The sequence below is a fragment of the Lytechinus variegatus genome, chromosome 3 (genome assembly GCF_018143015.1).
Source record: "Lytechinus variegatus isolate NC3 chromosome 3, Lvar_3.0, whole genome shotgun sequence".
Taxonomy (NCBI): Eukaryota; Metazoa; Echinodermata; class Echinoidea; order Temnopleuroida; family Toxopneustidae; genus Lytechinus; species Lytechinus variegatus.
Window position 1 is genome coordinate 15720324 of NC_054742.1, and position 21285 is coordinate 15741608.

At 36.5% G+C, this 21285-nt stretch overlaps 1 protein-coding gene across 1 annotated transcript in view; it reads left to right on the forward strand.

The window, feature by feature from the left end:
* The first annotated feature begins 13417 nt into the window (after positions 1–13417).
* Positions 13418–21285, forward strand: part of LOC121410326 — a 71880-nt gene continuing 64012 nt past the window's right edge. Inside the window, exon 1 of the mRNA XM_041602340.1 lies at positions 13418–13559. Within this exon, the coding sequence (XP_041458274.1) occupies positions 13524–13559 (36 nt within the window). The 5' untranslated portion in view covers positions 13418–13523. The remainder of the gene's footprint in view (positions 13560–21285) is intronic.

Below are 21285 nucleotides of genomic sequence, written 5' to 3' on the forward strand. Positions count from 1 at the left end.
CGGGTCCGGTCTGAGCGTTTCTGGGCGACCGCACGTTTGTTAGACGACACAGCCAGCATCATAGAATTATAAATCTAATCACTGGTGGACCACTATCAATTTGCCATTCGCTTTTAGTCTAATATGTATTCATTAAAAGGTTAAACGTTATCACACTGTAATAAGATGGAAAAGGGGATTATCAAAGCTATGTTTCACAGAGGAACTGTTCGTCAAAAGACGCGAGGCTTACTATGATAATGTATTTGCCCCGTCAGGGGCAAAATTTTTTCATTTTTGACAATGGAAATGACAATTTTCAGGCAGAAAAGCGCCTTCATTTACTTTTGTCCTTAAATAATTTATCATTTTTCTTTTTTTAAGGGGGGCACGTTGGGGGGGGGGCAAAATCTCGTTTTGCCCCCCTGCCCCCCCCCCGCTTCCGGCGCCCTTGTATGTGCCCCTATAGGGGTTATGGCCTTTGCGTCAGGGTGACCAGATTTCACAAAATGAAATACGGGACAATTGACAAACGAAGATCAACAAAGAAGCCCCACACAAAGTGTTAGACTTGTGAAAAAAATATAAAGAATTGGAAGAGAAGGTGAACGAAACAATGAAGGAGAGAAAGAAAAGAGATGATTGAGAAGGAAAGAAAATAAAGGAAAACAAAAAAAATAATAGAAAGTTAGAATAAAAGAAGGATGAAAGAAATAATAAAAGAGATTAAAAAAAGGTTTCCGTCATTCTTTGAAGTGAATATAGAAAGAAAGAAATAAAAAAGACAGAAAGAAAGAGAAAGGAAGGGAATATGAATAAATGTCTGAAAGACAAAATAAAGGAGAGAATTAATGGGGGGAAAGTAAAAAAAAGAAGGAGGAAAGAAATAATAAAGGCAATAAACATGTTTCCTTCATTCTTTGAAAGAAAGAAGAAAACTGGAAGGAAGGAAGGAAGGGAAAGAAAGAAACAAAGAATAAGGGAAAAGAATGAGAAGGGGAAAAAATAAAGAAAAGAAGAAAGAGTGGAAGGGAAAAGGAGGCCAAGGTAATTATAAGGAAAGAAACAATGAAGGAAATAAAAAAGATATTTAATAAAGAAGGAAAGTAAGAGAAAGAAGGGAAGAAAGAAAAATGAACAGAGAGAGAGAGAAAAGAAAATGTCTAGGCAAGGAAGATAGGAAATAGATAAATGGTTTATTAATAAAAATCAAGACATCATCGCGGCTAAGGCCGAATTGCGATGTATTCACAAGGTAATAAAGTCACAAAAAATATTTAAACAGTAACACAGATAATTACAAAATAAATAATATGGATAAAGTATTGGAAATAAAGATAGCTGGAACAGAAAAGGGCAAGCAGAAAGGATAGGGTATATATAAATGAAAGAAAAAGGGAAAAGTTCAAACTTCAAGTAAACAAAAAAATCCAATCATCTAATAAAAATCATAGTTTTATTTAGTGTTTTTTCAATGTATTTTTAAAATTTAAAAAATAAAATATTTTAGAATAGAATAAAATTTCAAAGTGAAACATAATTGTCAAACTTAAAAAATAGTGAAACATCGCGGCATCTTGCACACCAAGACTCAAAACGAAAGCTGAAACAACTAGATCTATACAAAGTCAATAACTTGTTCCTCCGATTACACCTCCAAATCATTAATCTGAGAATCCATAGTATAATTATAAGAATTTCCCGCCGATTTTGTGATTATTTTGGTGGAAAAACTGTTTATCATGTGAGATTGTTTTCACCATTGAGAATTTGCTTCGATCCTACATGCCTAGCTAGTAGCCTGCCACACACAGGCAGGAGGCCAGTTCGTTTGCAATGTATTGGGTGAGCAAGAAATCACCGCAGAACTTGCAAAAACTTACAGTTATCGATTTAATTGTTGTCCCTGCTTCGTAAGCTGTTGGTTATTTAATTAAAAAAATCGTCACTTTTAAATGTATTAACTACATTTTGTTCAATATTCTGAAATACGGGACAAATAGGCGTCCCGGGAAGGGTTTGTCGGGACGCCGGGACACAAGGGCAAAATACGGGACAATCCCGGGAAATACGGGACGTCTGGTCACCCTGCTTTGCGTGGAGCCCGGGGGGGGGGGGGGCACTTCCATTGACGAGTGGATACCATGCGCGACCATGGGGTCTCGAAAAGCACCCTAAACACGTAATTTCCATCCGGATTTCCATATTCTGAAAATGCACCCCTTCACAAGTGTTGGTGTGTGAAACCCTACCCTTAACTAGTATTGGAAACAAAACAATACTCTTGGCAAATATTCCCTGAAATGAACCCCTAAACAAATACAGGAATATTTTAATGTTATGCCAATTAGGGTCCTTCGGTCGTCGGCTTTACCTTATTTGGTTTAGTACGACGCCACCTTCTACTCATGACCTCGCGCAAATCGGACTCTAAACACGTAGTGTCGGGGCAAAAAGGACATCCTTTATACTAAACATTTTAATTTTGTTTTATCATCCCCGCAAATTTGACCTTAAACACGTAGCGAAATAGATACCCTTTTTTCATTATTTTTGTGTTTTTGATACCCTTATCACGTAACGTACGAAAAAAGACATCCTTTTATTTTTACGTGTTTTTTTTTGGTCGCGCATGGTATGCACTCGTCAATGTAAGTCCCCCCGGGGGGGGGGGGCGTGGAGGCACACTAGTTGATCAAAGATCCGACCTAAAAAAATGTTCATTATAAGCACTTTTTGTATTAATAAATAGGTATGTAACTAAACAATTGATGCGAGCGCGAAGCGCGAGAGGAAGAAAATTGAGATATTGAATCTAAAAGCAGGACACTCTGGCATCATCATTAATGCGATCGTGAAGCGTGAGCAAATAATTATTGATATTCTGATGTGAAACTGGATATTTCAAGTACATTTTGAATAAAGAACATGCAGGATATCGCGCATGTTTTCGATTTAGACCTAGAATTTGGGCATTCTGAATTGTGTTTAGTGGAACATTATAGAATACACGTAGACATGAACTTATCAAATCAAACAATGTCACCACACAGCGTGAGCTTAAAATGCTGATATTATGTAGACCATAAAACAGACATTTTACAGAGCACTTCAATTTGAAAAAAAAATAATGAAAGCTCGATGTCCGAGCTAAAATATGTTTTGTATATTGACTTCAAAACTTGCTCCATATCAGCCTAATGAGCAAGATATGAATTTCATCGAACAGGTAATTCTGGCGCGAAGCGCAAGCAAAAAATTCATATAGTAACATGACAATTTTTTTTTGTAAGTCTTCCACTCACATTATTTCATTCACTCGTCTTCCTCCTCTTATTTTCTTCTTCTTTTTTTCTTCTGTCTTTCTTCTTCTTTTCATCTTTTCTTTTCTTCTTTCTCCCTTTTTTTTGCTCTGCCACTTTTTTTATGGGGGGCACGTGCCCCCGGCCCCCCGTAGCTACGCCACTGGACACAATTGCAACATGCAAGCATGTCACTTTTATACGTATACTTTCAAATTGCTGAAGCCCGTCTTCTTTCTCCCTCTCTTCACGTACCCCCCGGCCTCTCTAGCTCTCTCTATCCCATCACACACACAAACACACCCACCCACACACAACCTCTTTCTGACTTTGTTTCAATTTGACCTTTGAATATATGAAAACTATATGAAAGGATGCCTTTATCATGCTTGCAACAAGAATGTTAAGAAGCTTTATGAACATATTTGTTAAATACTGAATTTTTTCTCCATGAAAATCAAGTTGCCTGGTTATGTTACATTGTGACACGAATAATGATGTATGAATAAACTCAAAATAAAATGCATCACTTGTAATATTTTATTCAAACTTCAAGAATATGGCATACTTCATCATGACTTAGTCCAATAACTTGTAGAGGTGTAGTATCTTCCAAATTTCATCCTCCTTCTTTGCTCAACTTTGCCTTACATTACTCACTATCTTCAGTGGATTACACTTTGATACCAGTTACTTCCATTACCTGGCCATAAACATGTCAACAAGTGGTCAGTGTAGTGAAGGTACAACTTGTGTCCTTTGCTCGAAAGTACAGTCTGTATAAAAAAAAAGTTTATCCATATATTAAGAGGATTCATCCTAGTCAGAGATTAATGAATATCAGAAAAGAAATTTATCAGAAAAAAAACAAAAAAGAGCAACCCCTAATCTTTTTCCTGGTACCTTACTAATACAATTTACATCGCTCATGTCTGAACCAATGAAGCTGAAAGACAAAATGGGTGGAGCCCGGGAAAGCAACCTTTTCAGCCTTGCATATTAAAATATCCTTATTAAAAGGATTATTCATAGTAACCACATTCAGTAACAAAGAAATCATTCAGCTCAGTGAGGCATCAGTGAGAGATTCATCTCATACTTACTTGCCATACCTTGCAAAAATGTAATGTGTAGGGGAAGGCGGGGTAAGTTGTGACAGTTTTTGCTTTTTGCAAGTTAGAATTGATATGATTAATAATCTTGTCGAAATAAGTACCTTGCTTTGAAATTTCATTCTTCTGAAATATTTTCCACCTATATATAAATTTCTACCCCAACACTGAAAGTCATCGTGACCTTTGAAAAAACCGATGTCAAATGGCACAACTTGCCCCATATATGGGGTAAGTTTGAGCCACCTTCTGGGGTAAGTTGAGCCACAAAAACTATGTAAAAAATGTATGGGGGAGAACCAGCATGTCAATTTTTTGTTTTAAGTCTTTTCACTTGCTAATTCTCTATAAATACTAACATCCTGTAAAAGGAAAAGAGCAGTCATGTAAATTTGCTCCTTTCAGCCTGCATTTCAATCGATTTTTATGGTTTGTTTGTTTTTTAAGATACATTACCATAGGAATTACTATGGCTCAACTTGCCCCATGCTGTTTGGCTCAACTTACCCCAGTCCGAACTTAGTGCGATAATTTTGTATCCACACATTTATTATGCATCCATCATATAAAAGACTATGACAAGAATGAAGATCCATACCTGGACTAATAATGTTGTTATCATGTCTTTATTATATTTAAAGACGTGTGTGTTTATAAAGCACTTATCTATTTCACACTCTTTTTTACTTTTTTGGCTGAAATTCACATTTTTCCCTCTAAAAAAATACTTTTTGTTTCAAAGTTGGAAACAATGTGGTGGGGTTAGGGGTTATGCTATGGGTCATCAATATATGACACCACCACAATGTCTGACTCATTCATTATTGGCCTGCGGCTGGTGGCTCAACTTGCCCCTATGCTCAACTTACCCCGCCTTCCCCTACCTGTTGTCTATCTGATCAATTTGTTCAGTCATGCATGGTGTCATTGGTTGAAATAAAAACAAAAAAAGGTATCAATTTGGCTAATTCAACATGTAAACCCTAATATTTTAAAATCTTGAAATTTTAACTCTCCAAATTTTGATTTCCTTTTTAATACATATTGTTTTCAGCTTCTCTTATGCATCCCTTTAAGAACCAAGTCAGTTTCATTATAAAAATAACATTTTAAATTTTAAAGGGCAAATCAACCCCAACAACAATAAAAAAAGACAACAAATGAAATGTGAAATATCATAATTTTTCTTCATTCTGTTTTTAAACAGGATTTGATTTGTCCCTGAACATGCATGTCGAAAATAGAAAGCTTTGTATTTCAAAATTGAAAATATTGAAATAGTCTATACCATTTGTAATAAAATACAAAGGAAATAGTGAGTGTGTGACATCATCAACTGTCTCATTTGCATTTCACCCTTGTTATGCATATAACTGTTTTATGAAAATGAATTTTTTGAACATATACCAAAACTTCTTATTTTACATCCAATTTCGAAATTTTTTTCAATTTTATTCTTGTTTATTTCTGTTTCTCTCTCTTTCTTCAAATTAACTTTTGTTGGAGTGGACTTGTCCTTGAAGGGGTGCATACATTTTTTTTAACTTGGGGCATTTAGGCGGCGGAAGTGGGGGGACAGATCCCCCCTGAATTTGAGGTGGGGGGACGGTCCCCCTCTAAAATTTAAGTTGATATATATATTTTTTTTTTGCTTGTCAATTTTGTTTCCTTGCGCCCCCCTAAATTCATATGGACCCCCTAAAATGTGTTTGGTCCCCCCTAAAATTTTGGTTGTTGACATTTTATTTTATCATTATTTTTTTTTTTGCTTGTCAATTTTTTTACCTGTGCCAATCACAAAATTTCAGGTGGACCCCTCCTAATCTTGTTGGCTTCCGCCGCCAATGACTTGGGGTACCCATGAATGGAGCCATATTATTTAGCACTCTTTACTTCGTTAAATTTCATAGGTATATCTCATCCTACCATGGATCGTACCCAGCCGCAAGTAACGGCAAAAGCTTCTGTCCCGGGCTCCCGGGCCCGGGCTTCTGTCTTCCGAAAGTATACGGTACGCTTACCATTACACTTTCGTCATACTCCACCGCTACATGTATATACCGTCTGTCATGCACGCCGTGCATATATGTCACGGATAGCTCTATGGTAAAACCATAGAGCTATTGGTTTTACCTATTTACACATCATTTGGTTTAGTATTATCCCGGGGGGGGGGGGGGCCACTTACATTGACGAGTGGATACCATGCGCGACCAAAAAAACACGTAAAAAGGATGTCTTTTTCACGATAGGGCACGTTACGTACGTAACGTGATAAGGGTGTAAAAAACACAAAAATAATGAAAAAAGGGTATCTATTTCGCTAGGAAAATTACGTGTTTAGGGTCGAATTTTCGGGGATGATAAAACAAAATTAAAATGTTTTATAAAGGATGTCCTTTTTGCCCCAACACTTCGTGTTTAGGGTCCGATTTGCGCGAGGTGTAGGTGGGGTCGTACTAAACCAAATAAAGTAAAACCGACGACCGAAGGACCCGTAACAATAAAACATTCCTGTACCGTGTTTAGGGGTTCATTTCAGGGAATATATGCCAAGAGTATCGTTTTGTTTCTAATACTTGTTAAGGGTAGGGTTTCACACGCCAATACTTGTTAAGGGGTGCATTTTCAGAATATGGAAATTACGTGTTTAGGGTGCTTTTCGAGACCCCATGGTCGCGCATGGTATCCACTTGTGAATGGAAGTGGCCCCCCGGGAGTATTATATGACCCCACTTTCCACACCTCGCGCAAATCGGACTCTAAACACGTAGTGTTGGGCAAAAAGGACATCCTTTATAAAACATTTTAATTTTGTTTTATCATCCCCGCAAATTTGACCCTAAACACATATTGAAAGGCCTTTTTTCATTATTTCTGTGTTACGTACGTAACGTGCCCTATCGTGAAAAAGACATCCTTTTTACGTGTTTTTTGGTCGCGCTTGGTATCCACTCGTCAATGTAAGTGCCCCATCCCGGGGGGGGGGGGGGGAGGCAAAGCGAACGAGCGCAGATTTTTTACTTTTTTTCGAAAAATTATTTCATTTTGATTAAAATTTGATGTAGGGCTACACTACCCCTGAAACTAATGCTTTAAACAATCATAAGAGGATATGTCAGAAAATAATTTATGCTTCCTCTTGACTTTAAAGGACAAGTCCACCCCAACGAAAACTTGATTTGAATAAAAAGATAAAAATTCAACAAGCATAACACTGAAAATTTCATCAAAATCGGATGTAAAATAAGAAAGTTATGGCATTTTAAAGTTTCGCTTATTATAGTTATATGAACGAGCCAGTTACATCCAAATGAGAGAGTTGATGACATCACTCACTCACTATTTCTTTTGTATTTTATTATATGAAATATGAAATATTGTTATTTTCTCGTCACTGCATGTGAAATGAAGTTTCATTCCTCCATGAACGCGTGGAATTCCATTATTTTAACATTTTGTGCTTCAGGCAAGGAGGTCCTAATCGTCAAATTCGTAAAAATTGAAATATTGTATAAATCAAACAATAATAAACAAAAGAAATAGTGAGTGAGTGACATCATCGACTCTCTCATTTGGATGTAACTGGCTCGTTCATGTAACTATTTTGTTGAAAATAAGCGAAACTTTGAAATGTCATAACTTTCTTATTTTACATCCGATTTTGATGAAATTTTTAGCATTGTGCTTGTCTGATTTTTCTCTATTGATTCAAATCAACCTTTTTCTGAGGTGGACTTGACCTTTAAGTTAACATGATAATAAGAACCATAGACAATTGTTGTGGCATTTATATTTTGCCCTCACTGATACTTTGATGAGCATTCTATTTTATTTAGTAAGTCACGCACGCCTCCCGCTCACGTCTCCCTCTCTCGTTCCCTTTCCTTCTCTTCTTTTCTCGGTAAGCGATGAATTCCAACAACTGGAATTAGAAATGAATATTCATTATAAATGACGTATTCTATCATTTTTTCTATCATATTGGGTTCGTATATCGGTCGTATACTAGACGGTGGGATATTGACGTGAAGATCTGAGCTAATCAGGTGCACTGGCTATAGGAAGGGAGGGGGGGGGGGGTGGGGGCTGTTACCCCAAATATTTTTAAACCCGGATGGCTTGGGGGTGGAGGGGAGGGGGCTCCACCCCTAGGTTTTTATATAGGCTAATCCCATATAAAAGTGATGCATTCAACCCTAGTTAGGGGCTCACGGTGTGCCCCTCCCCCAGGGTTCAATGACCAATATCCGGGACCCATGGTTACACTTCGTAATTCCGAAGGTTCTTTATTCCGAAGGTTCGTAATTCCGAAACACGTAAATTGCCTATACCTCGATGTTCGTTAATCCGAAAACGAAAAAGGGTTCGTTAATCCGAACATTTGTGGCGTAATTCCGACGGTTCGTTATTCCGAAGGTTCGATAATCCGAAAACAAAATAAGGTTCGTTGTTCCGAAGGTTCGTTAATCCGAAAACGATATAAGGTTCGTTGTTCCGAAGGTTCGTTAATCCGGAAACGAAATAAGGTTCGTTGTTCCGAAGGTTCGTTGATCCGAAAACGAAATAAGGTTTGTTGTTCCGAAGGTTCGTTGATCCGAAAACGAAATAAGGTTCGTTTTTCCGAAGGTTCGTTAATCCGAAAACGAAATAAGGTTCGTTAATCCGAAAACAAAATAAGGTTCGTTAATCCGAAAACGAAATAAGGTTCGTTAATCCGAAAACAAAATAAGGTTCGTTAATCCGAAAAATGAAAACCGTGAAAGCAGAGGCAAGGGGAGGGGGCGGGGGCACTGTTGCCGTTCAATTATTATGAGGATGGGAAGGCAAGGGCGGCCGAACGAATTTTCGTTGGGGGTAAAGCCAAAAAATGAAACTCATACGTCAAAATGGGCACTTTGGTGATATTTTCACCTTAAGATTATCATCTGCTTGAAGTCATTGTGTGTTTGATAGTGATTAAGTAGAGAAAAACTTTTTTGAAGTGACTTCTTATTATGGTAAAATGTATATTTAGGCTTCATTTTTCGGGAGAGAGTATATGAGCGAGCGGCTTGGTAAAACAAATTCAAAGGTGAAGTTGTATAACTTTTTTTGTGGTCAATTATTCTTAAAATGGCATTATTGCGAGGTGTTGCGAGCGTGAATCACAAGCTAAAACTTTAGGTTATTTCAATAAAAAATGAAAATTAGTTTTTAAAAATCCGAGCAGATTTCTACTGTCATTAAAAAGATGTGCATCTAACTAAAGAATTAACACGAGCGCAAAACGCGAGCTTAAACATACTGACCAGAAAAGGAACCTGTTAAAGAAAGCATTTAGTGACCTTTTTAGGATGCATATTTCACCAATCGAATGAGAGTGCGAAGCGCAAGCTGAAAATTTTCAATATTCCAGCCTGAAAACTTAACTTAACTTGTATACTTTAAAAAGAGTATTATATTTCGAAAAAAACGCATGAAAGACGGCATATTTATTTATGAAAAAGGAAATTTCCCATTTTGGAAAATATTAATTCCCCTGTTTTTTATTTCATTTTGATGCCCCCTGCCTCCCTCCCGGCGGATCCAACTTTCGTCAAATAGAGGGGGGGGGGGGGGGCAATTTTTTTTAGCCATATATTCCTTGATCGGCAGTTTAAAGTTGATTTTTGTTTGTTTCTTTGAAAGGGTAGTCATAACAGTCAATAATCAGCTTTATCCTTATAAAATAAAGTAAATATGTAATAACATGATAAACCCTTTTTAAATAATGCGAGCGCGAGCTATATATTTTTGTTAATATGATGGGCAATATGTTTGTGATCTTCAAAGCGAGATGCCTATGTAACTAAATTTAGATAATAACTGCTAGCAAGAAGCGCGAACAGAATTCTTATATATATATGCTCTGACCTGATCTAAAGGGGACATTTTAAGAACTTTTTGCAGTTAGCCATGAAGACGATGCGTGTTTTAACCAATGGCGGCGGAACGTTTTTTTTTTTTTTTTGGGGGGGGGGGGGGCAAAGCAAAAAAAAGGGGCCAATAGGGGCAATTTGGTGGAAACGGATATTTTCACCATTAGATTATCATCTGTGTAAAGAGGTTGTGTGTTTTGTAGTAACTAAATTGAGCACAATTTTTTAAGTGATCACTAAAGTTATATATTAACGTTTCATTTCTGCGAGCGTAGAGAGCAAGCGGTTTGGGGAAAAAGTCAAATCTGAAGATGTAAAATTCACCTTTTTGGTAAATTACTGTTAAAAGCGCATCCTTGTGAGATGTTGCGAGCGAATCACGTGCTCAAACTTTTGGAAATTTCATGTGGGCCTAGAATGACAATATTGATATAGATATTATTTACCCAGGGAAGCCACTTCAGTTCTGAAAATTATCCTCCCAGCTATTATTTTTTTTTAACAAGAATGCTTAGAATGTCCGGTTTTCATGTTGGAAAATCGGAAAAATTTGGCTCACGTTTCTCGCTCGCATCAAGTATTATTTATTGAGGGACTCATTCTATTCCTGGTTACAAAAAAGAAGTATGAAATGTCCAGTTTTCAGGTTGGAATATCACAAATTTTAAGCTTGCGGTTCGCGCTCTCATTATTTAGTTCGTGGAGCGTTGTGGCCCAGTGGATTAGTCTTCGGACTTTGAAACAGAGGGTCGTGGGTTCGAATCCCAGCCATGGCGTAATTTCCTTCAGCAAGAAATTTATCCACATTGTGCTGCACTCGACCCAGGTGAGGTGAATGGGTACCCGGTAGGATTTTTCCTTGAACGCTTTAGCGCCTATTAATATGGCGGCTCAGCTACAGCCGGGGTAATAATATGATACCAATTATCAAAGCGCAGTAGAGTATATGCACATAGTAGCTGCGCTATATAAATGGACCTATTATTATTATTATTATATATATTCTATTCATGAGTCACTAAATGCAGTCCTTAAAAGATTACTTTCTGAAGCCTGTTGCATAAAACTTTTTACCTGAGAAAACTCTGGTAAAAATTGAAAACTAAGGTTAGTCTGATTTCTGCCATTGACTTTAGCACAGGGCAAAACTCTTGTAAAAACAACCTGAGTTTTCTCAGGTAAAAAGTTTGATGCAACGGGCCCCAGGTCAGTATATAAACAAATTACAGCTCGCCCTCGCATTAATTCTTTAGAAAGATACACATCTTTCTCACGATTACAAAAAATGCTCCGAATGCTCACTTTACGTCTTGTTACATGAAATGTCTACTAGTTTGAGCTTGCGATTCGCGCTTTCAACATCTCACAACGATCATTATTAGTATTATTTTTATTACCAGCAGAAGCTGTTATTAAAAATGACATCCCCTAGCTCCAATACAAATCCTATTATCTAGAGGTTGCTCGCACGCTTCCAACACACTTGATCCCCTGCATCTTTGATTAAACCATTTGCTTATAGGCAGCAATTGCTCAGATAAAATCGAAATTAGCCTATGCTTGATCAGGGCGCCTATATTCTTAATGAAATACATGCTTTGGCCCCAACACACGCATGTATCATCGATCGTTATTACTATCATTACATAATATCGTGTAATCTTGTAATGACAACATCGTTTTTGGTACCAAAATGAATTATTTTCATTTTCGGAAATACGAACCTTATTTAATTTTCGGATTAACGAATTACCTTATTTCGTTTTCGGATTAACGAACCTTATTTCGTTTTCGGATTAACGAACCTTCGGAATTACGAACCTTATTTCGTTTTCGGATTAACGAACCTTCGGAATTACGAACCTTATTTTGTTTTCGGATTAACGAACCTTCGGAATTACGAACCTTATTTCGTTTTCGGATTAACGAACCTTCGGAATTACGAACCTTATTTCGTTTTCGGATTGACGAACCTTCGGAATTACGAACCTTCGGAATTACGAACCTTCGGAAATACGAACCTTCGGAATAACCGAACCTTCGGAATTACGAAGCTTCGGAATTACGAATGTATGCGGTTACGGTTATATTAAGGGCTGTCTCCGATCCTTAATGCATAGGCCTAGTATTTGTTTTGGTCCGGGGTTTTGGTATATGTTTTGTTTGTTGTGCTTTGACTGTGACATTTGCTAGCTGTACTTAAAAAAGTTGTTTTATAGGTTTTGGAGTTTATTTTCATTTTTTGTTTTGATGTGTGGGGAAGTTCCTTGTTAATATCCTGGGTGCAACATATCACAATTTTTTTTTTCATTTAAAGGTCAAATCCTCAGAAAAAATGTTGATTTTTTAGTGAATCAATAGAGAAAAATCAGACAAGCACAATGCTGAAATTTCATCAAAATCGGATTTAAAATAAGAAAGTTATGACATTTCAAAGTTTCGCTTATTTTCAACAAAATAGTATATGACGGAGCCAGTTACATCCAAATGAGAGAGTCGATGATGTCACTCACTCACAATTTCTTTTGTTTTTTATTGTTTGAATTATACAATATTTCAATTTTTACGAATTTGACGATTAGGACCTCCTTGCCTGAAGCACAAAATGTTAAAATAATGGAATTCCACATGTTCAGGGAGGAATGAAACTTCATTTCACATGCAGTGACGAGAAAATAACAATATTTCATATTTCATATAATAAAATACAAAAGAAATAGTGAGTGAGTGATGTCATCAACTCTCTCATTTGATGTAACTGGCTCGTTTATATAACTATTTTGTTGAAAATAAGCGAAACTTTAAAATGCCTTATCTTTCTTATTTTACATCCGATTTTGATGAAATTTTCAGTGTTATGCTTGTTGAATTTGTCTCTTTTTTTTCAAATCACGTTTTTGTTGGGGTGGACTTGTCCTTTAAACTAAGAAAATGTTCCTAATCTTTTTGATCATTTTCAAATCAAATGAATGTTGAAACAAATTATGTTTTTTATTTGTATTTTATTACTTAAAAAATAATGATATTGTATAGTTTGTTGAATGAATTCAATTTAAAATCAAACAAAACAAAACAGACGAGGCCGCGCCGGTTGATCAGTATAAGATCGTATCTATATTTTTCTCAGTCGCCACCACGCCGCGCCCATATTCGGTACCGCCGCGCGCCATACCGATTTAGTCTGTGCGTCCACGTCCATTGATCGAAGGCTAAAGCCTAGGCCAAACAGCATGAATGATTTTCTAAGAAAAACCAAAAATGCATCGGTAAGTTCATTTACTGTTCAGTAAGGAATATGTTAGATGTAGTGATGATTCAATTGATTAGTTTTTCTTTATCTCATCTGCAATAATTTAACGTTAGGTTTACTAGTACTAACGTAGGAGTCAGACTCTTTTTTCGATTTGGTCCCATCCTAATAGATTGGTGTAGGCTTATATATAGGTCTAGCCTAGGTCCATGCCATGGCGTAGAAAATGGGCACCCATCCTATTAGCCTTGAGGACTCCATGATGATACAAAAAATATTTTGATATATGCTTCATCATGGAGCCTTGAACCGCCTCCCATATATCATTCAATGAACAAGATAAAAAAGAAAGAAAAGGAAACTAAAAGAAAGAAACTTTCGAAAAAGGACAAAACAAGAAGATTAAAAAGCCTTTTTAATAGGATAAAATGAAGGAATAAAGAACCAAAAAAGGAAAACAGTAAGAAAAAACGAGTGAAAGAAAATTAAAAAGAAAAAGAGAAAAGGAAGGAATACAAAAAATGCAAGTAGTGAAAGAAGAGAGAAAAAGGTAAATGAAACAAAGAAATAAAGGAAAAGATAAGGCCAAGTAAAATAAGAAAGTAGTTGATCGTCCTCGCGTGCATCACTTTTGGCCGCCGCATGAAAATTTTTGCTATATTACTATTTTCTAAAAAAAAAATTAAAAAAAATTGTGTTGTTTCTCGTCCGCGCCATCTTCCCTTTTTAATTGCAGCATCAATTTTCTTGTTATTAACTATTTTCATGGCTGCTGAATAACAAAAAAAATTTCACAAGATTACTCTGGGATCTCTCTCGCAACTTCAAAAACAATTGCAAAGTCCGATATCGCCGTAATTGCAAGAAAGACAAAAATTCTGATTTGGTTTTTTGTTGGAATTTTGAAGATACCATCATGAATTAACGAGGAAATAAAGTTTGCAAACTCGGATAAGATCGCGGATTTCTTCATTTTTAGTGCATTTTCGGGGACCCCGCTTACTGAATCTGAATTAATCCGTCGCCTGCTCTGGAAATATGGCGCAGATAAATCAATTCTAATGACGCAATTTGTATTTCAGCGGGGTTTTTTGGTGAGTGATAGCGCCTGTACTTAGATGTGTGTTACGGTGATTGTGTGCTTGTGACTCTGTTGGGTGAACTGCATGTGTGCTAGGATGATGTGATTGACTGCTGGCGTGACATGTGAATTTGTGAAATGCATTGAATTTTCTGGCGAGTTTTCTAATGTCAGGAGGCAATGCATCGAATATTCAATGAGGGATTTAATATTCAATATCAATTTTAAAAATGAATAAAAATTGAGCAGTAGTATTCAACATTATGTAAACGAACAAGCAACCGAAAACTGCGATGTGAAACCATGCCCAGAGCTAAAAATGAGATTGGCTCTGGAAAATTGAACAAGACTCCATGACAATAAAAAAGACCCCCCATGCATTTTTTTTACCCTTACATAAATTAAAATGTTTCAATTATTCACTTGACATGAACATTCTGTTTGACAACAATACAGTACCAGTATACATCAGTAATAATACATCAATAGATTTTTATCGCACAATACATTTTCCATAGATTTCCAATCAATCGTAGATATTTATACATAGATAATAATATATATATATTTCTAATCATTTATTATTAATATTGAGCATACATCGATCACATAATTCAAGCTTGACATGGCCTGACAATCATTTGAATAAAAAATAGCAAAAAAATAGTAAATAGTAAGGACCTCCCTCATCACTGATGTCAAAAATCGTATCAAGAAAATGCCTCCGTGTTCTTAAAAAAAATAGTAAGATAGCAAATAGCAAGGACCTCCCTCATCACCGCTCTCAAAAAACCCGGACGATCAACTACTATCTTTTTTTACTTGGCCTAAGAGAGAAAATACATGTATGAAAAAGAAATTTGAACAGAAATAAAGACCAAAGATAGATAAATCGAAAGAAAGGTAAATTCATGAAAAAATAAAAAGGCAGGAAAAATGATAAATGAAAAAACAAAAAGGAAAGCGAAAAACATTGATGGAAAAAATAAAGTAAAAGATTTCTATAAATGAATAGAAGAAAGACAGAGAGAAAAAAGAAATATAGAAAGAGAGTAAATAAAGAATGAATGGAAAAAGAATGAGCGAAAGAAAGAAAAAGAAGAAATATAGAAAGTAAATAAGAAACAAAAGTGTCGGAAAGCAGAAATAAAAAATATGAGAGCGAATGAACGAAAGACGGACAAAGAGAAAAGAAAAAGAGAACAAAAATAAATAGATAAAGAAAAAATAGTTAGAAAAAGAGACGGGCAGAATAAAGGGTGAATGAAAGCAAGGGTGGGACCATGGGAGAAATACACTTTTACTTCCAGTGTCCATCGAATTTTGAGCAAGAATGAACGCGGACATCATGAGATGTGATAACCCTCTAGCTATCTTAAACATCATAAATATTGTAAGAAGATAAGAAAGATAAAAGATATGAACGTTTTCAGAATACCACTTATCTTGATTTATTATCTTTTTAGCGCGCTTTAACCTTTTGTATTATATACGCGAGTTATAAATTTATGCGCTCAGCAAAGGATGGAAAGCAAGATAAGAAAAAGATAAGAACGTTTTCAGAATACCGCCCCAGGCCTTTTTTGATGATTTTTCGGTGAACGTTTCACACACTGCGACGATTGATCAACTTTGAAGTGATAGGCTTACTGGTCAGCTGATCTGTTAGATGATCGGTTGGTTATCTTTTTACTTTTGTCAGACGTTCATAATCTATATTACAGAATATTAGTCTTCGGTATTATTTTGATTTCAGAGCATCATTATTGAGTCATCTTAAGCTGGAATTAGTGGGGGGGGGGGAGCATTTCCGGCCAGTGTTCTCTTTTGAGATTCATAGCCAATATTTTTTATGTAAATATGTTGCTCATACAAAGTTTTGTGCCCCCTCCCTTATGCAGGCCTGTGAAATCTCCGCTATTTTTAAGACCGATTTCAATTTCTGTTTTTTCCTGTGTTCCATTTCATAGAGATATATAATTAGTATACATCTCTATGTGCGGATCACACCGTGCACCGTTGCCGTTGTTGGCATACAAGCGCAAAACAGCGGCTCAAATCGCGATATTTTGCGACTGGTAAAATACATAGATCTGTAAGGATGATGACGTCATCCAAGATGGAAACTTACGTTGACCAACGAAAGGATCGAAGATGACGATGTTTCAATCATTATTTCAAAGGAATTAGCGGTAACTGCGGTCTAAGGTACGATATTTTTGAATTTTAAACATTTCTTCGTAAATATAGATGTGATTTCTTTTTCATAATGTGACATTTTATGTACAAAAAAACGATCGGAAAATCGGGTTTCCACTGTTAGATCTAACGTTACTGCTAAAATACGTTGTCTGTACTTACGGGCCTCCAAGCTCTTCAGTCTATGTATTGATGAGTGAGCCAACGCAGTTCAGCGGAATTTTTCCGCTATTTTTTTTAACCCCACTCACAGGCCTGCTTATGAGAATCACTGCAATAGTAATGGTGATATGTTGTTCATATTCATTTTTTTTTTCCATTTTTGTCTCACCTGCATAGCAGAGTGAGACTATAGGCGCCGCTTTTCCGACGGCGATGGCGAGGTTAAGTTTTTGAAATAACATCATAACTTAGAAAGTATATGGACCTAGTTCATGAAACTTAATCATAAGGTTAATCAAGTATACTGAACATCCTATTAGAGTTTCATGTCACATGTCAAAGGTCATTTAGGGTCAATGAACTTAGACCATGTTGGGGGAATCAACATCAAAATCTTAACCTGAGGTTAAGTTTTTGAAATGTCATCATAACTTAGGAAATATATGGACCTAGGTCATTAAACTTGGACATTAGATTAATCAAGTATCACCAAACATCCTGCATGAGTTTCACGTCACACGACCAAGGTCAAAGGTCATTTGGGGTCAATGAACTTTGGCTGATTTGGGGGTATCTATTGAATTACAATCAAAAGTTTAAAAGTTTTTGGATCTGATTCATGAAACTTGGACATAATAGTAATCAAGTATCACTGAACATCCTGTGCAAGTTTCAGGTCACATGATCAAGGTCAAAGGTCATTTAGGGTCAATGAACTTTGGTAGAATTGGTGGTATTTGTTGAATTACCATCATAACTTTAAAAGTATGTTGGTCTAGTTCATAAAACTTGGACATAAGAGTAATCAAGTATCACTGAACATCCTGTGCGCATTTTAGGTCACATGACCAAGGTCAAAGGTCAATGAACTTTGGCAATAATGGGGGTATCTGTTGAATTACCATCATAACTTTGCAAGTTTATTGATCTGACTTTTGAAACTTGGACATAAGAGTAATCAAGTATCACTGAATATCCTGTGCAAGTTTCAGGTCACATGATCAAGGTCAAAGGTCATGTGAGGTCAATGAACTTTGGCCACATTGGGGGTATTTGTTGAATTACCATCCTATGAGCTGTAAAGTGTACATTGGTTTAGTTCATAAAACGTGGAAATAAGAGTAACCAAGTATCACTGAACATCTAGTGCGAGTTATACCGTAAGTAACGGTGTATTAACCGCACCCGTGTATTAACCGCACCCCCAACTTTGGACTAAAAAAAAAAAAAAAAAAAAAAAAATCTCACATTTACATGCATATTTGAGGTACGGAGAAACAAAATCTAAGCTTTTAAGATTTCAAAGTATCCAAAGAGATTACCGGTATGCAGAAATATGCTGTTCTTGATCAATTCATCTACAAATGTTAGAAAGAAAGAACGGTCCCGCCAATATTGGCAACTTACACACTCGCTCACCTCACTGTCACAGTGTACACACACAGCACTGCCATTACATTGCAAACTACGATACAGTACAAGTCATGCCAATACATCTTATCAAATTATGATATGTGTCTAGGAGGAAGAAACATTCACATTTCTTGCATCACAATCTCACAATCACTTTCAGAAATTTGATGTCTTAGCATGAATTTTGGATACGGGATTATAGGAAGGTTCAAGAAACAAAGAAATTGGCATTTTTTCCAGTTGTTTTTTACGGCTTCGTGCCGTCTCTCTCGTGCATGGTTTACATGGTATCTTATGAAAAGCAAACAGGAAAGAAAAAAAAAAAACTGGCGCGAAACGGGACTTTGAATAGCGCCAGCTTAAGTCGCACTGTAACCACATTACAACGCAATCTCTAAGCCAACTGTGCTCTAAGCTCACTCAACTCTCGCTCAGCGGTGACAAAATATTACCGAGTATGCTTGGCGTCTCTTTTAAATTAGTCAGGGAACTTCACTACTTTGAATCGAGAATAAAGTCAAATTAGTGTCATGAAGGTGAGTGCGTTTGTTATGGACAACATTTAATTAATATTGCAATAATCGCTTCCCATTACCCGCGGCTCATACCCCTCTAAACGACATTGCCTGGGCGGCTACGCCCGGCCACTCGATGTGTTGTGAACTGGCAGACATCGTACATGTACGGGAGGGGTTACGGCGGGCTGGCTCAGACCCGTCACCGTGTATAAACCGCACCCCCGACTTTTGCTTCTACCCCGCCGAGAAAAAGGTGCGGTTAATACACCGTTACTTACGGTAATAGTTTTCAAAATCCGCACTGCTGCTATGTTGAATCATGTGATGTAGGTGAGACGGCCAGAGGCATTCCACTTGTTTATCTATCTATACACAACAAAAAAAGTAAGTCCCCCTCAATCAAATTGCTGTAACTTTTGAACGGAATTATTTCGAGATATGATATTTCGCAGGTAGTTTTCTACACTCATTAAGCAACTCCTAGGGAAATATGAGATTGATCGGTTGAGTCATGTATGAGTAATCAAAGATTGAATTAAAAATGACCATTTTTGAAAGTCGCAAGAGTGGTGTTTCAGATTGTGCAATACAAAGTTGTTTTTTAGGTGAATTTCTGGTGTTATACTGTTTTACTATCCATCATTTTAGCCACTCCAAACACAATTTTGATATCGTATGTTCATGGTTGAGTGAGCACATTGTATTGCAGGGGCCACGGAAGCGGGGGGGGGGGGGGGTTCAGCCTCCCCCCACTTTTTTCAAAAAAGCATGTACAAAAATGTAAAATGACCATACGATTGTGATTTTTTGCATGGTCAGCCCCCATCCTCCCACTTTTGGCTCAGTCCCCCCCCCCCACTTTGAAAACCATTCCGCGGCCCCTGTATTGTGATGTATCATCATAGGGGTTTATGGTAGTATCCTTTACAACTTGCTAGATCATGTTAAAATTTGAAAATATTGGTGGCTCCCCCTATTATAGGCCCCTCCCCCATTTTAAAATTCTGAGTCCACCACTGATTTGCCCATAAATTGAACTGATCATGAGAAATTGTTACGAAAAGAACACATTTATGCCGTATAAAGAGTATTCATTCCTAAGTTTTCGAATGTGCTCGCTCAACCTTGAAAATGTTATAAGTTCGGAAAGTGTGCGGTGATAGAATTGATGGATGATAAAACAAAAACATTTGAAACCGTATTTGCCCTCGATGTTCACTTTATATTACCCTTTAAAATGAGTCTGTGACATTGAAAATACCAATTTTTCCACTTTGATGCGTGCTCACTCATCCATGAATACACATTTCGATTTCATTTTTGCGCAGAATTCTGCCCATAGGTTTATAAACATTACTGCCAAATGACATTGCTAAAGACAGCCTCGAAAAAAAGTTCCACCATATTGAATGAGGCGTTACTTATTCTTAAACATATGCACCCATAATGTACACAAGTCTATGAGAGAATAAGTCAAAATTTTCACAAATATTAAATTGAGGGTTTGTTTCATGGACGGTTTTTGCTACTTCTGCCAACAGTTATTTCATGAAACTTCGCACATGGCTTCAGAGTAACACTATCCAAAAGACACCAAAATAACCATTCAACACGGCACAGAGTGGGGCCAAGGCCTTGAACTTTCTTCTCATTTGCATAATTTTCGAATATTGAGTGCTCACTGATGCATAAAACATCGGGATTTTCATAAAAATCAAATCAAATGAACTATGCAAGGAGGTTTGTGACAGATATCCATAGTTACAAATTGCATTTTTTTCTGATAACGTAAAAAAGAGCTAATCACATTCCACATGTTCGTTCAAGCGTGAATGTTTGATTAAACGCCTTTGAATCATTGAAACATGTTAGATGGTCGTGAACATAACGAAAAAGTTGAGAAAAGATAATTTTCAGTTACTAAAATGAAACAATACTTGCCTATGATATTTGAAAATCATATTTTTTGTTTTCAATAAATGTTCATTGAACCGTGAAACGATGAATGTTGTTGAAAATAATCTAATTAGAGCAAATAAGGACCTGTGTTTATTCAACCGTGAAATTTAGCCAAAATGTTGTGTCGTCCTTTAGAAAGTACCTTTTACAAGCCTTCTGACTATTTTTCATGATGAGAATGTGGAATTAGTTCTTATAAAATGGAATCAAAGTCATGATATTTTGCTTGTGACTTTTGAAAAATGACATTTTTGCCTTATGACGGTGCTCACTGAAGCATGACGCAAAATACGTCCACAACATTTACTCAGAGCATAGCTTATAAAATTACCTACACGCTCATGTAAAAATATATTAAAAACTCACATTGGTTCGGAAATTATTGATGTTTGTTTAAGGGGGGACTTACT